We start from the raw sequence: 13,021 nt of genomic DNA, 5'->3' as shown, positions 1-13,021 counted from the left end.
GGGATCAAGGGGTATGGAGAGAAAGCACGAAAGGGGTACTGAGGTGAATGACCAGCCATGATCTTATTGAATGGTGGTGCAGGCTCGAAGGGCCGAATGGCCTACTCCTGCACCTATTTTCTACGTTTCTATGTTTTGAGCCTCGTGGCTGCAAAGAACAAAAGCAAGCAGTACAACTAAAATGGCGGCGCCCAAGGGAAGCCTCGTGGGACCCACAAGATGGCGTCTTAAAAGGGAAATGCACACGGGAGCCTTAAAAGGGCCTTACACTGTTGGCGGTCCCCACAAAAAGACTTTTGTAAGGCAAGAGCGAGTCTAAATGTGTAATGTGATTTGCATGATGTAGTGATTTAGGATAAGAGTTGATACTTTGATGCTGAATGGTTATTGTGTTTAAAATGATGGATATGAATGATTTACGAAAAGAGTTAATACCACAAGGCACAAGTAGAAGGGTTAATGGGTCCGTGACTAACATGCCTAAGGGGCCAATGTGATTTCCAAATTTTACGTGATTCATGCAATGGTTCAGCAGCTGCAGATGAGCCACTAAGGCGACTCCTGAGAACAGAGGCAACGCACTAGTTGCGATACCCTGTCTCAGCACAGCCACCACCTCGGGCAAAAAGGGACAGTATACTGCCACCGTACCACATCCAGTAGAGCTGGGATTAAATAACTGTTCAGTGCATCTGCAACCTTTTGACATAACATCTGTACCATATATCATACGTACCATACAAATGTACTGTCTATGTATACCTGCTTTCTGTTGGAGGTTATACTCGTGTACTTCATCACCCATGTAAGGACTGCAAATACCACATGCTTGCACCAGATCGCAAGCATAATCTCTACATTGAGGGGGGGGCGGGAAGTGGATGGTCATGAACTCACAGTCACAAACCAACCAGGACGAACAAGGCCGAGGTTACCGGCAATGGCTTTTGGAACTGGGGGAGGGGAGTGAGATGTTATGTATTGTCCAGGTACATTAAATGTATACGTACAATGGTGTGCCACAGAGGGCGCTGTGGTGGGAGACCTGAAAGTACCTCCAAGACAGAGTATAAAAGGCTGCCCACCACACTTGAGAGGCAATCTGGAGTTGCACAATAAAGGACTAAGGTCACAGCAGTTATTACAACTCGAGACCGTGTAGAGTCAGTGATTTGAGTGCTACATACATTACAGATTCGCTCATCCTGGGATGATCTGAGAGTTTCTTTGCTTTTTCCAAAACACTTCAAAACAAAGTGGAGATTGAATTCTCAAAGTTTTATTTCAGCAAGTTTCAAGTTTTAAATATTTAACACTGATCCCCTTCTATTATGAACTATTCAATTTTATGTTACAGTCAGACAATGCATACACTAAGCATCCACTGTGAAATATTTGGGAATATTGATATCCAAGGTTTCAGTTTCAAACAGCTCTGGAGAGCTGGCCTGCGTAAAAATGGACCTCTTAGGGCTGAAATATCACATCGATTAACAGCATCTGTAATTTCTTTTGTTGCCAAAGGAAAATAGATTATTTATCAAGAATAGATTTATTTTTCACAATGGAAAATGTTAACAACACTTCAGTTTGTTCTTCCAAGTGATGTAAACCCAGCTGGAAGATGTATTTAAATGATTGCTCCCTTCTGATTGGTTGCTGTCAATCATGGCAAACTCACCTCTTCATTCTGGCTCCAAATTCAGTGCTTCTTTTCTTTAATGAAAGACCATGGGCCCAAGTTTGGCCGACTCACCGCCGGCTGCTGCTGAGTTTTCTCGGCGGTCTTGATGGTTTCTTGGGCGCTCTCCCCTCCTAGTGAGGTCCTCACGCCGGCGCGGAGAGAAGATCGCTGGGGAGCGACCGCTGGTGCCTGCTGGCGTGCAATGCCCACAAGAATCCTCCTGCCTGCTCACTCCCCAGATTGGTCTGGGCAGTCCTCCGCTCCAGCAGCAGAAGAGACCACCCGTGGAGGCAGATCTTACCTGAACGGTAAGTATGAAGACCTGCAAAAAAAGGTTAGTGCACTTCTTTTCTTTATTTCTTTTGCAGGGATTTAGGTTGATGGGGAGCTCCAACGGATTTCTGGTGTTTTTTTTCATTGTTTTGAAAATTTTAAATTTTATCCATTCCACCCTCCCTGGGCCCGACTCTATCCTCGGCGTTACTTTGCTGAGGATCGCATTTGCTGCCCAGAATGGGACCTACCGCCCACTATCGGCGTGCAGGGGCCATTTTTGCCGCCGGGCGGTTTTTCCCACGAAACTTCCGCCCAAAGTACTTTCAGGATCTTAGCGGTCCTTTCGACGGCACTTGGGCGGAACTTAGATTTCACCAAACTCGGGCCCCATGAACCATTTTTGGGGCTTATCTTTTTTTGACTGTTTGAAAACATGGAAACTGCACAAAGAATATTTGAACATTTTATGAGAAGGTTTTTGTTTGTTTGTTAAAAAAATCTGTTTATTAAAGACTATGGGTAGAGTTTCAGCTCCTTTACAACATGCCGAGATGCAGAGGAACCTGGGGGTCCTTGTGCATGAATCCCAAAAGGTTAGTTTGCAGGTGCAGCAGGTAATCAGGAAGGCGAATGGAATGTTGGCCTTCATTGCGAGAGGGATGGAGTACAAAAGCAGGGAGGTCCTGCTGCAACTGTATAGAGTATTGGTAAGGCCGCACCTGGAGTACTGCGTGCAGTTTTGGTCACCTTACTTAAGGAAGGATATACTGGCTTGGGAGGGGGTACAGAGACGATTCACTAGGCTGATACTGGAGATGAGGGGGTTACCTTATGATTATAGATTGAGTAGACTGGGTCTTTACTCGTTGGAGTTCAGAAGGATGAGGGGTGATCTTATAGAAACATTTAAAATAATGAAAGGGATAGACAAGATAGAGGCAGAGAGATTGTTTCCACTGGTAGGGGAGACTAGAACTAGGGGGCACAGCCTCAAAATACAGGGGAGACAATTTAAAACCGAGTTGAGAAGGAATTTCTTCTCCCAGAGGGTTGTGAATCTGTGGAATTCTCTGCCCAAGGAAGCAGTTGAGGCTAGCTCATTGAATGTATTCAAGTCACAGATAGATAGATTTTTAACCAATAAGGGAATTAAGGGTTACGGGGAGAGGGCAGGTAGGTGGAGCTGAGTCTACGGCCAGATCAGCCATGATCTTATTGAATGGCGGAGCAGGCTCGAGGGGCTAGATGGTCTACTCCTGTTCCTAATTCTTATGTTCTTATGTTCTTATGTTCTTTACGCCAGTAATATGTGCACAAATGGTGGAATCAGCCCAACCAGCACTAAAGATCAGGAAATTTTAAATGTAAGTGAATTACGCCCAAAACCATTCACGCTTGAGTTTCCGCCATCTTTTATGCTGTTTCAAGATCAGTTCAGCCAGATCAGGCCTTGCCCACAAAAGTGACCACGATCCCAGGTCGACATTGTGAGTTTCCGCCAATTGCACTGATTAGGGCAGAGATTTTGCATCATGCTACTCACAGGTGGAAGACTGGACACTCTTATTAAAAATGCTTATTTTTTTGTGATAAACCCATTTTCAGCTGAATTAATAAAACTACACCAGGTTACCACTTTTAAATACATCAATGAATACTTTTTAATGGAAGCAAAAAATAAACGATTACGTTCTTTTACACTGCCCAATTGGGCTGGTTCATATAAGATTTAACATTTGTGATTATACAAATGATTTTTTATTGGAAACTTAGAGTAATTTCAAGTGCATTTTGGATGCAATTTCCCAATTGCGCCCAAAGCGGAAATCTACCCCAATGTTAGTTGACAAACTCTAATAATGCACTTAATGCTTTAAGGCAGAAACCCGCTGACAGCAAGGATCCACTGGTCTTTCACTTTAACTTTGGTGAAATCACAGCAGAATTCCAGCCGCCTTGTGGTTTACATCAGTGGTGAGACCAGTGGTCCAGTAATCGGTTAAATGTATCACTCGAGATGGCATCAAAAGTGTATCCATTAAATGGTGAACATTGAATATTATAGAAGATTTTGACATAAAATTAATCAATATAATGATGTTTAACTACATTAATCAACAGATGCAGACAAATGTATCATAGAAAGTTTGATGAAATCGAAGTTTGAACCTCTTTGCCAGGACAATGATTATTAGCCAATACAAGACAGCTGATTACTAGGGGAGACCTAACTATCAGTTTGTTTCTTGTTCCTGACGTTTAACTTGTGTTCCTCAACACAGCTCATCTGCAGAGTGGATTCAGTGACTGTTCCTTGCCTTTTTTGTGAAGCACCTTGGGATTTTTCTTATATTAAAGGTTCTATATGAATGAAAGTTATTGTTGGACAAGAATGGACAAGACTCATCCATAGGAGGCTGCAAGATTAAAGTGATGCACTGTGTAGAAGGGTGAAGTGAAAATGTTACTTCCTATATAACCATTCCATTTGATTTAAAATGAGTCAGTAAAAAACATACATGATTCAAAATAGTCTGTTTTCAATAAGAATACTTTCCAACAGCATAAAGAATTGCCTCGGATTTCCAAATAGAGCATTCTACCCAATCATTTGTTCCAGAAACACTGCAAATATCGCTATCTGACCATCAGGATCTCTGAAAAAATATCAACATTCCAGTTGATTTCATTCTAGATTTTTGCTTATAGAGTGATTACATTGGGGAAGCAGTTTGAGGAAGTTACTGAACCTTGACTAACACACATATTCAGACGCTTGCGCATACATGCAAACACATGTGCCGTACACACACACGGACACGCACATACATACAAAACTGAAGGCGAAATAACCTGGGTGAATGGTGGCATCAACTCGTGTTAATTCAGCTTACACTAACAGAATCAGAAAGTATTCTGAGCTAGCACCTCTGATGATGTTATCAGGATTTACTATTCAAACAATAATCAAAATGGGTAGAAACAAATCAATAAAGAAATAAAACAAATATATCCAAATTCAGAATCCTTGCAATATTTTAATTTTTAAAAACAATTCTGATGGTCAGATTGAGGCATAAGTTGCGCTGTTTATTTTCAACGCAATTCGCCCGCAATCGACCAGACCAACGCTAAAGATTGCGGAATTTCAAGCGCAAATTATGTCCAGCACAAATTAAGTTTCCGCGATCTTTTGCACTAGTTTAAAAAACAACTGGCCACACCCTCAAATCAAATGAATTACCATTACGAGTTTCCGCTAATTTTGCCTGATTGTGGGCCTTTGAGGTAAAATTAAGCTGTTTTTTTTTAGGTGCAACGACACTAATAGGCACATTTTAAAAGCTTTGGAATATATTTATTTTTAATTTACTAAGAAAATAATAGACTAATATAACTAGTAAATGGTTCTGTTTAGTTTTTAAAGTCATTTTCTGTTATTACCAGCTGCCCGATTGCTCTGGATCACGGCAGATTTCACGTTCGGCGATATGCAAATGATTTTGAGCTGAAACTTGAGGGGAAATAAAACACTTCTCCAAAATTACACAATTTGTGTCCGGATCACCGATTCCGCCCAAAGTGGAAACTATTAGGCCTGAGTGTTTAATTTCCATCCTTCAGTAAATCCAATATTAAATGTTTAGTTTTTCTGAATGTACAAGGTAGAACTGCAGCTAAAGAAGACAGCAGAATCATCGCAAGTACAAAATATGCATGGCTGGGGTCGCTAAAAGTAGCCAGGGTCTCAGAGCTTCTGCAAGGTCCACTCTTTGTATGAGCCTAACAGCAAGAACAGTAGATGGCACTGCAGGGAACCTGTGTGTGATTGCAAAAAAGAGCAAACAGTACATACCTCCATCTTGTGAGTTCAGCACATTCAAAGCATACACCATTGCATTTGAAAAGGTTGTGGCTTCCTCCTTGCTTGCAAAGTTCAACCCGTAGACCTGTCGGGCATCACGCCATTGGTGGAATGTAGGTGTAGCCTGATTGTATTTCAGTCCCTTCACAATGGAATAGTTTATGACTACCTGTGAACAAAATGAAAATCAGATCATGAGAAAACCATTTTCCTTTGTAATTGTAAACATAATGCATTGCTTAGTTTTCTCTATAACATTGAAAACATATGCTGTAAACTAAATTAATAAGTTCTTTAAAAGTAACATATTGATGTCTCAAGAGTATTAAAGGAGAAGTTAACTCTGTGATGAATATTTACCATCAGGTATGTCCCAGATAGGTAGACAGTTTTGCTGTGCACAAAATTATAGATATTGACAAGAGTGTATTAGGGAGTGCAGTAGATACAATCCAGGAAGGCAAGTTGGAGAATCCTATTTCCTAACACTGTTGTCCCTCTGCTAAGCCACTTTCAAACCCATCATGAGTTTTTTTTTAAAGTTAGTCTGGACCGAATGCTTAGAAAATCATCACATTAAAAATCTTATATGCAAAGATTTGAGTTGAATAAAAATGTGGATTGTCAAAGCTCCAAAATAGGTCAGCTTTAAGGCTGCTCATGAAACCAAACAAAACTTTCAGTTCCATGATTGAATAATACTTTTCAAAGTTATTCTTGGTTAAATCAGTTCTTTATTTCAGATGCAGAGCAAAAATGCTATTAAAAGCAATTTATCTAAACACAGAACTGAATGTTTAAATGTGATTAAATCACGAGCTGAACTTTTATCAGCTCAATGAGAAGAGAAAATTGTGCATTCTCTGTGGAATATAACAGCACATTGTTTAACGTAAACTCCTGCTTAGCAGATTGTCAATATAACAGCCAGTGACTTGCTTTTTTTTGTTTGGTCTATTCTTGCACCCTGCCACAATATTCAGCATCAAAAAAGTGAGATCATATTGACAGTAATTGGACGATAATTGGAAATGGTCAGTGATCAAAAGTTTAAGTTATAAGATCATCCACTGCCCAACTTATACTCTACATGGTGATGTCGATGATGGATCGGATTAGGCGGTGGTCCGTCCAGCAGTCATCAGCTCCTGTCATGGCGTGGGTGATGCGCACATCCTTGCGATCCTTGGCTCGGACGATAACATAGTCGAGCAGGTGCCAGTGCTTGGAGCGAGTGTGTTGCCACGATGCCTTGTATTTGTCCCTCTAGCAGAACAAGGTGTTGGTGATGAAAAGTTCGTGCTCTAGACATTTTGTCAGGAGCAGGGTACCACTGGAGTTGACTTTCCCGACCCCATCTCTGCCAATCATGCTTCCCCCAGAGGTCTGTGTCCTTGCCAACCCTGGCGTTGAGATCACCAAGGAGGATCAGTTTATTGCCCGTGAGGATGCAGGACATGGATTTTTCGAGGTTGGTGTAAAAACCCTCTTTGGTCTCATCATTTGCATCGAGTGTTGGAGTGTATGCACTGATGATTGTGGCGCACTGGTTCCGGGATAGGGTGAGTCGAAGAGTCACGAGGCGTTCGTTAGCCCCGCAGGGGGAGTTCTTGAGGCGGTCAAACAGCTCGTTTTTGATGGCAAAGCCGACTCCGTGGAGGCGGCGTTCTTCCTCTGGTTTCCCTTTCCAGAAGAAGGTGTAACCTCCACCTTGTTCCTTGAGCGGGCCTCCCCCTGCCTGCCGGGTCTCGCTTAGGGCTGTGGTGTTGATATCAAAGCGTCTAAGTTCCCCGGGCAACTATGGCGGTGCGGCGTTCCGGTCTGCCGCTGTTGGGGTTGTCCATGAGGGTCCTGACGTTCCAGGTCCCGAACTTCATGTTAACAGAGTGGAAGATGCCTGTGCGTGAGAGGTGGGGTGGTCGCTGCACACCGGCTACCACACGGGCTTAGCTGAGCGAGGTCTTGATCCAGCGGCAAGGAGGTTCAAGACGACTGGAGACCAGGCCGTTTCGGATGCTCCCAAATGTTCGTCACCATCCTCCACCTGCTCCACGATGACACGCAGGCTGCGATCCTTACCAACGGATCCACCACAGACCCAATCCACATCCGGACCAGGGTCAAACAGGGCTCCATCATCGCCCCAACCCTCTTCTCAATCTTTCTCGCTGCCATGCTCCACCTCAGTCAACAAGCTCCCCGCTGGAGTGGAACTAAACTACAGAACCAGTGGAAATCTGTTCAACCTGCGCCGTCTCCAGGCCAGAACCAAGACCACCCCAACCTCAGTCGCTGAACTACAGTACGCAGACGACGCCTGCGTCTGCGCGCACACAGAGGCTGAACTCCAGGACATAGTTGACGTATTTACCGAGGCATATGAAAGCATGGGCCTTACGCTAAACATCCGTAAGACAAAGGTCCTCCACCAGCCTGTCCTCACAGCACAACACTGCCCCCCCAGTCATCAAGATCCACTGCGTGGCCCTGGACACCGTGGACCATTTCCTATATTTTGGGATCTTCCTATCAACAAGAGCAGGCATCGACGATGAGAGCCAAAACTGCCTCCAGTATGCCAGTGCAACCTTCGGCCGCCTAAGTAAAAGAGTGTTTGAAGACCAGGCCCTCAAAACTGCCACCAAACTCATGGTCTACAGGGCTGTAGTAATACCTGCCCTCCTGTATGGCTCAGAGACTTGGACCATGTACAGCAGACACCTCAAGTTGCTGGAGAAATATCACCAACGATGTCTGTGCAAGATCCTACAAATCCTCTGGGAGGACAGGCACACCAACATCAGCGAGTTCATTCAGGCTAACATCCCCAGCATTGAAGCACTGACTACACTCGATCATCTCCGCTGGGCAGGCCACATAGTTCGCATGCCAGACACGAGACTCCCAAAGCAAGTGCTCTACGTGGAGCTTCTTCACGGCAAACAAGCCAAAGGTGGGCAGCGGAAACGTTACAAGGACACCCTCAAAGCCTCCCTGATAAAGTGCGACATCCTCATTGACACCTGGGAGTCCCTGGCATAAGACCGCCCTAAGTGGAGGAAGTGCATCCGAGAGGGCGTTGAGCACCTCGAGTCTCAACGCCGAGAGCGTGCAGAAATCAAGTGCAGGCAGCGGAAGGAGCGTGCAGCAAATTGGTCCCACCCACCCCTTCCCTCAACGACTATCTGTCCCACCTGTGACAGAGTCTGTGGCTCTCATATTGGACTGTTCAGTCATCAAAGAACTCACTTCAGGAGTGGAAGCAAGTCTTCCTCGATTCCGAGGGACTGCCTATGATGATGATGATGATGACAACTCTACATTCTTCAAAATTCCTGAATAGGACATTTTTGGTCTCACTTTGTTAATATTTGAAGACATTTTATAATTTAACATGTGACAGGATAAAATCATGGCTGTCCAACTAATTACCTTGTTACACTGGAGGCATCAGTTTGATATCTATACCTTTAAACTGTTGGCTCCATATAGTCCTCAGGTCAGGCAAAGCGAACTTCAGCACATGCAGAACTCTCACATTGGTGTCATAAATGACAGTCAAATTTTGCTAAGAGCCTTTTCTGAATGGTTACACTGAATTTTTTGCTTTTTCCCTGTGAAACATTCAGCATAAACTTATTGACCAGATGGCTGTGGGTACTGCAAAAATGTAGTTAAAAAAATCTAATAACCAAGTGTTTTTGCCAGGAATGCAGAAATAGCATAATTCATAGAAGTTTTTGTACAATCGCGAATGTAACATTGTGAAAACATCATTGAATCTTTTCAGAATTATTAAATTAAATACGGCAAGTTTGGAACAGACACCAGGACACATCTCTTTATATAGAGCAGCAGCTAAAAAGGTTTGCCAGGAATGAGGCCAGGACAATGGACTCATTTAGGACGCAGCTAGATACTGTAATGGGAAGACAGTAGGGTTGGTATTCTGAAAGAATGAGATTAAATGGGCTGAAGAACCTTCTTAAATTGAACCGGTCTTGTGATTTCACTGTCTTGTCTGACCTTTCCATGATTTTTCTTTGTTCATATAAAGTCACTAAATGAAGCTGAATTCAAGCAAGTTCTGTTTAGCAGTAAACTTGATTCATGGAGAATTTTTTCCATTAATTTCTGGAGCAGTAACTTCCTTTTAAGTACACGTAGTTTTGCTTTTACTGTGAACACTTAAAAAAAAAAGCTATGTTGCACTTGGATGATTTAATATGACCTTTTGTTTTATAGCCTGTGACATTAATCATCCATGACTGACTCATATTCACATAGCAAAAGCTTTAAAATATATTCACAGCTTGACATACCATCCACGCTTCAACAGCACAGCTATTCTTAGGATTCATCCAATCAAATGGCTGTCAGCCATTAAATAGTTTTCTTCAATGTTTAAATATTTCCTCTTGTCAACATGTCCTGCCCCTTAAATAGATGTTTTACAGTACTTACCAATGCCCAGTGCTTTTTATACATCAACGTACAGTGGCATGGGATGGTAGAATAGAGTTGGTCAATTCGCAGTTCTGTACACAGTGAGTTCCCAATCCTAGCCCTTTCCCACAGGGAGAAAGAGAAGGATTACAAAAGCAGTTCGAAAGAAAGATCATTGATCAGAAACGTTAACTCGGTTTCTCTCGCCACAGATGCTGCCTGACCTGCTGACCACTTCCAGCATTTTCTGTTTTTATTTAAGGGAAGGATTTTATAGTGAATTAATCTTGTCTGCTCTTGTATACTTCCCAGAGGCTGGTTACATTGCCGAATTAGCAGAATGTCGGGAGCAGATCACTCACACACTTTCACAACCAGGGAATATTGGGTGGCATTGGAGGACTTTAAACAGCTGTATACATGTTTAATGTGAAATTAATGTACTCTCATTTCTCATGAGGGTACCATTTATTAAAGATATATTATTTTATATTTTATCAGTAAAGAAATCAATTTCTTGATATAAATGAATAAGCCTATAACATTTATCAGCTAAGGGTGGTAATCAGCAGAGGGTTTCCCAGACAGAGCACCAGTTCTTTGGGATGTATGGTAGTATAGTGGTGCTGTTACTGGACTAGTAATCCAGAGGCCTGGATTAATAATCCAGATCCACCATGGCAGTTTGAGTATTTGAATTCAGTTCAATTAAGTCATACTCACAGAATTATAGCTATCAGCCAATGTCTCAGACTCCTCTATCACCTCCCACTGGCAGGGGGATGGGAACCAATGCAGGGAGACAGAGGGAAACAAAAAGGAGACAAAAGCAAAAGACAGAAAGGAGATGAGTAAAAGTGGAGGGCAGAGAAACCCAAGGCAAAAAACAAAAAGGGCCACTGAATATAAAGGGGCTGCAGGAGGGGTCAAAACTAAAAATCATGGTTTAAAAACTAGGATTTTAAACACTCTACCTAAACGCACGCAGCATTCGAAATAAAGTAAATGAGTTGACGGCACAAATCATTACAAATGGGTATGATTTGGTGGCCATTACAGAAACATGGTTGCAGGGTGGCCAAGACTGGGAATTAAACATACAGGGGTATCTGATGATTCAGAAAGATAGACAAGAAGGGAAAGGAAGTGGGGTAGCTCTGTTAATAAAGGATGATATCAGGGCAGTTATGAGAGACGATATTGGCTCTAATGAACAAAATGTTGAATCATTATGGGTGGAGATTAGAGATAGTAAGGGAAAAAGTCACTGGTGGGCGTAGTTTATAGGCCCCCAAATAATAACTTCACGGTGGGGTGGGCAATAATCAAGGGAATAATGGAGGCATGTGAAAAAGGAACGGCAGTAGTCATGGGGGATTTTAACCTACATATCGATTGGTCAAATCAAATCGCACGGGGTAGCTGGAGGAGGAATTCATAGAATGCATACGGGATTGTTTCTTAGAACAGTATGTTACAGAACCTACAAGGGAGCAAGCTATCTTAGATCTGGTCCTGTGTAATGAGACAGGAAAAATAAACGATTTCCTAGTAAAGATCCTCTCGGAATGAGTGATCACAGTATGGTTGAATTTGTAATACAGATTGAGGGTGAGGAAGTTGTGTCAGAAACGAGCGTACTATGCTTAAACAAAGGGGACTACAGTGGGATGAGGGCAGAGTTGGCTAAAGTAGACTGGAAACACAGACTAAACGGTGGCACAATTGAGGAACAGTGGAGGACTTTTAAGGAGCTCTTTCATAGTGCGCAACAAAAATATATTCCAGTGAAAAAGAAGGGCGGTAAGAGAAGGGATAACCAGCCGTGGATAACCAAAGAAATAAAGGAGAGTATCAAATTAAAGACCAATGCGTATAAGGTGGCCAAGGTTAGTGGGAAAATAGAAGATTGGGAAAATTTTAAACAACAGCAAAGAATGACTAAGAAAGAAATAAAGAAAGGAAAGATAGATTACGAATGTAAACTTGCACAAAACATAAAAACAGATAGTAAAAGCTTTTACAGATATATAAAACGGAAAAGAGTGACTAAAGTAAATGTTGGTCTCTTAGAAGATGAGAAGGGGGATTTAATAATGGGAAATGTGGAAATGGCTGAGACCTTAAACAATTATTTTGCTTCGGTCTTCACAGTGGAAGACACAAAAACCATGTCAAAAATTGCTGGTTACAGGAATGTGGGAAGGGAGGACCTTGAGACAATCACTATCACTAGGGGGGTAGTGCTGGACAGGCTAATGGGACTCAAGGTAGACAAGTCCCCTGGTCCTGATGAAATGCATCCCAGGGCATTAAAAGAGAAGAATGAAAGTTATAGCAGATGCATTCGTTATAATCTACCAAAATTCTCTGGACTCTGGGGAGGTACCAGCAGATTGGAAAGCAGCTAATGTAACGCCTCTGTTTAAAAAAGGGGGCAGACAAAAGGCAGGTAACTATAGCTTGGTTAGTTTAACATCTGTAGTGGGGAAAATGCTTGAAACTATCATTAATGAAGAAACAGCGGGACATCTAGATAGGAATAGTACAATCAAGCAGACGCAACATGGATTCATGAAGGGGAAATCATGTTTAACTAACTTACTGGAATTCTTTGAGGATATAATGAGCATGGTGGATAGAGGTGTACCGATGGATGTGGTGTATTTAGATTTCCAAAAGGCATTCGATAAGGTGCCACACAAACGATTACTGCAGAAGATAGAGGTACGCGGAGTCAGAGGAAATGT

The 13,021-nt window shown here is 42.5% G+C and overlaps 1 protein-coding gene across 3 annotated transcripts in view; it reads right to left on the bottom strand.

The window, feature by feature from the left end:
• Positions 1-13,021, bottom strand: part of LOC139263371 (ena/VASP-like protein) — a 457,176-nt gene that overhangs the window by 161,821 nt on the left and 282,334 nt on the right. For all 3 annotated transcript variants that reach the window (XM_070879361.1, XM_070879359.1, XM_070879360.1), the window contains exon 3: positions 5,817-5,994. In XM_070879361.1, the coding sequence (XP_070735462.1) occupies positions 5,817-5,994 (178 nt within the window). The remainder of the gene's footprint in view (positions 1-5,816; positions 5,995-13,021) is intronic.

This window comes from Pristiophorus japonicus, chromosome 4 (genome assembly GCF_044704955.1).
Source record: "Pristiophorus japonicus isolate sPriJap1 chromosome 4, sPriJap1.hap1, whole genome shotgun sequence".
Taxonomy (NCBI): Eukaryota; Metazoa; Chordata; class Chondrichthyes; family Pristiophoridae; genus Pristiophorus; species Pristiophorus japonicus.
This window is presented reverse-complemented; position numbering and strand designations above follow the sequence as displayed.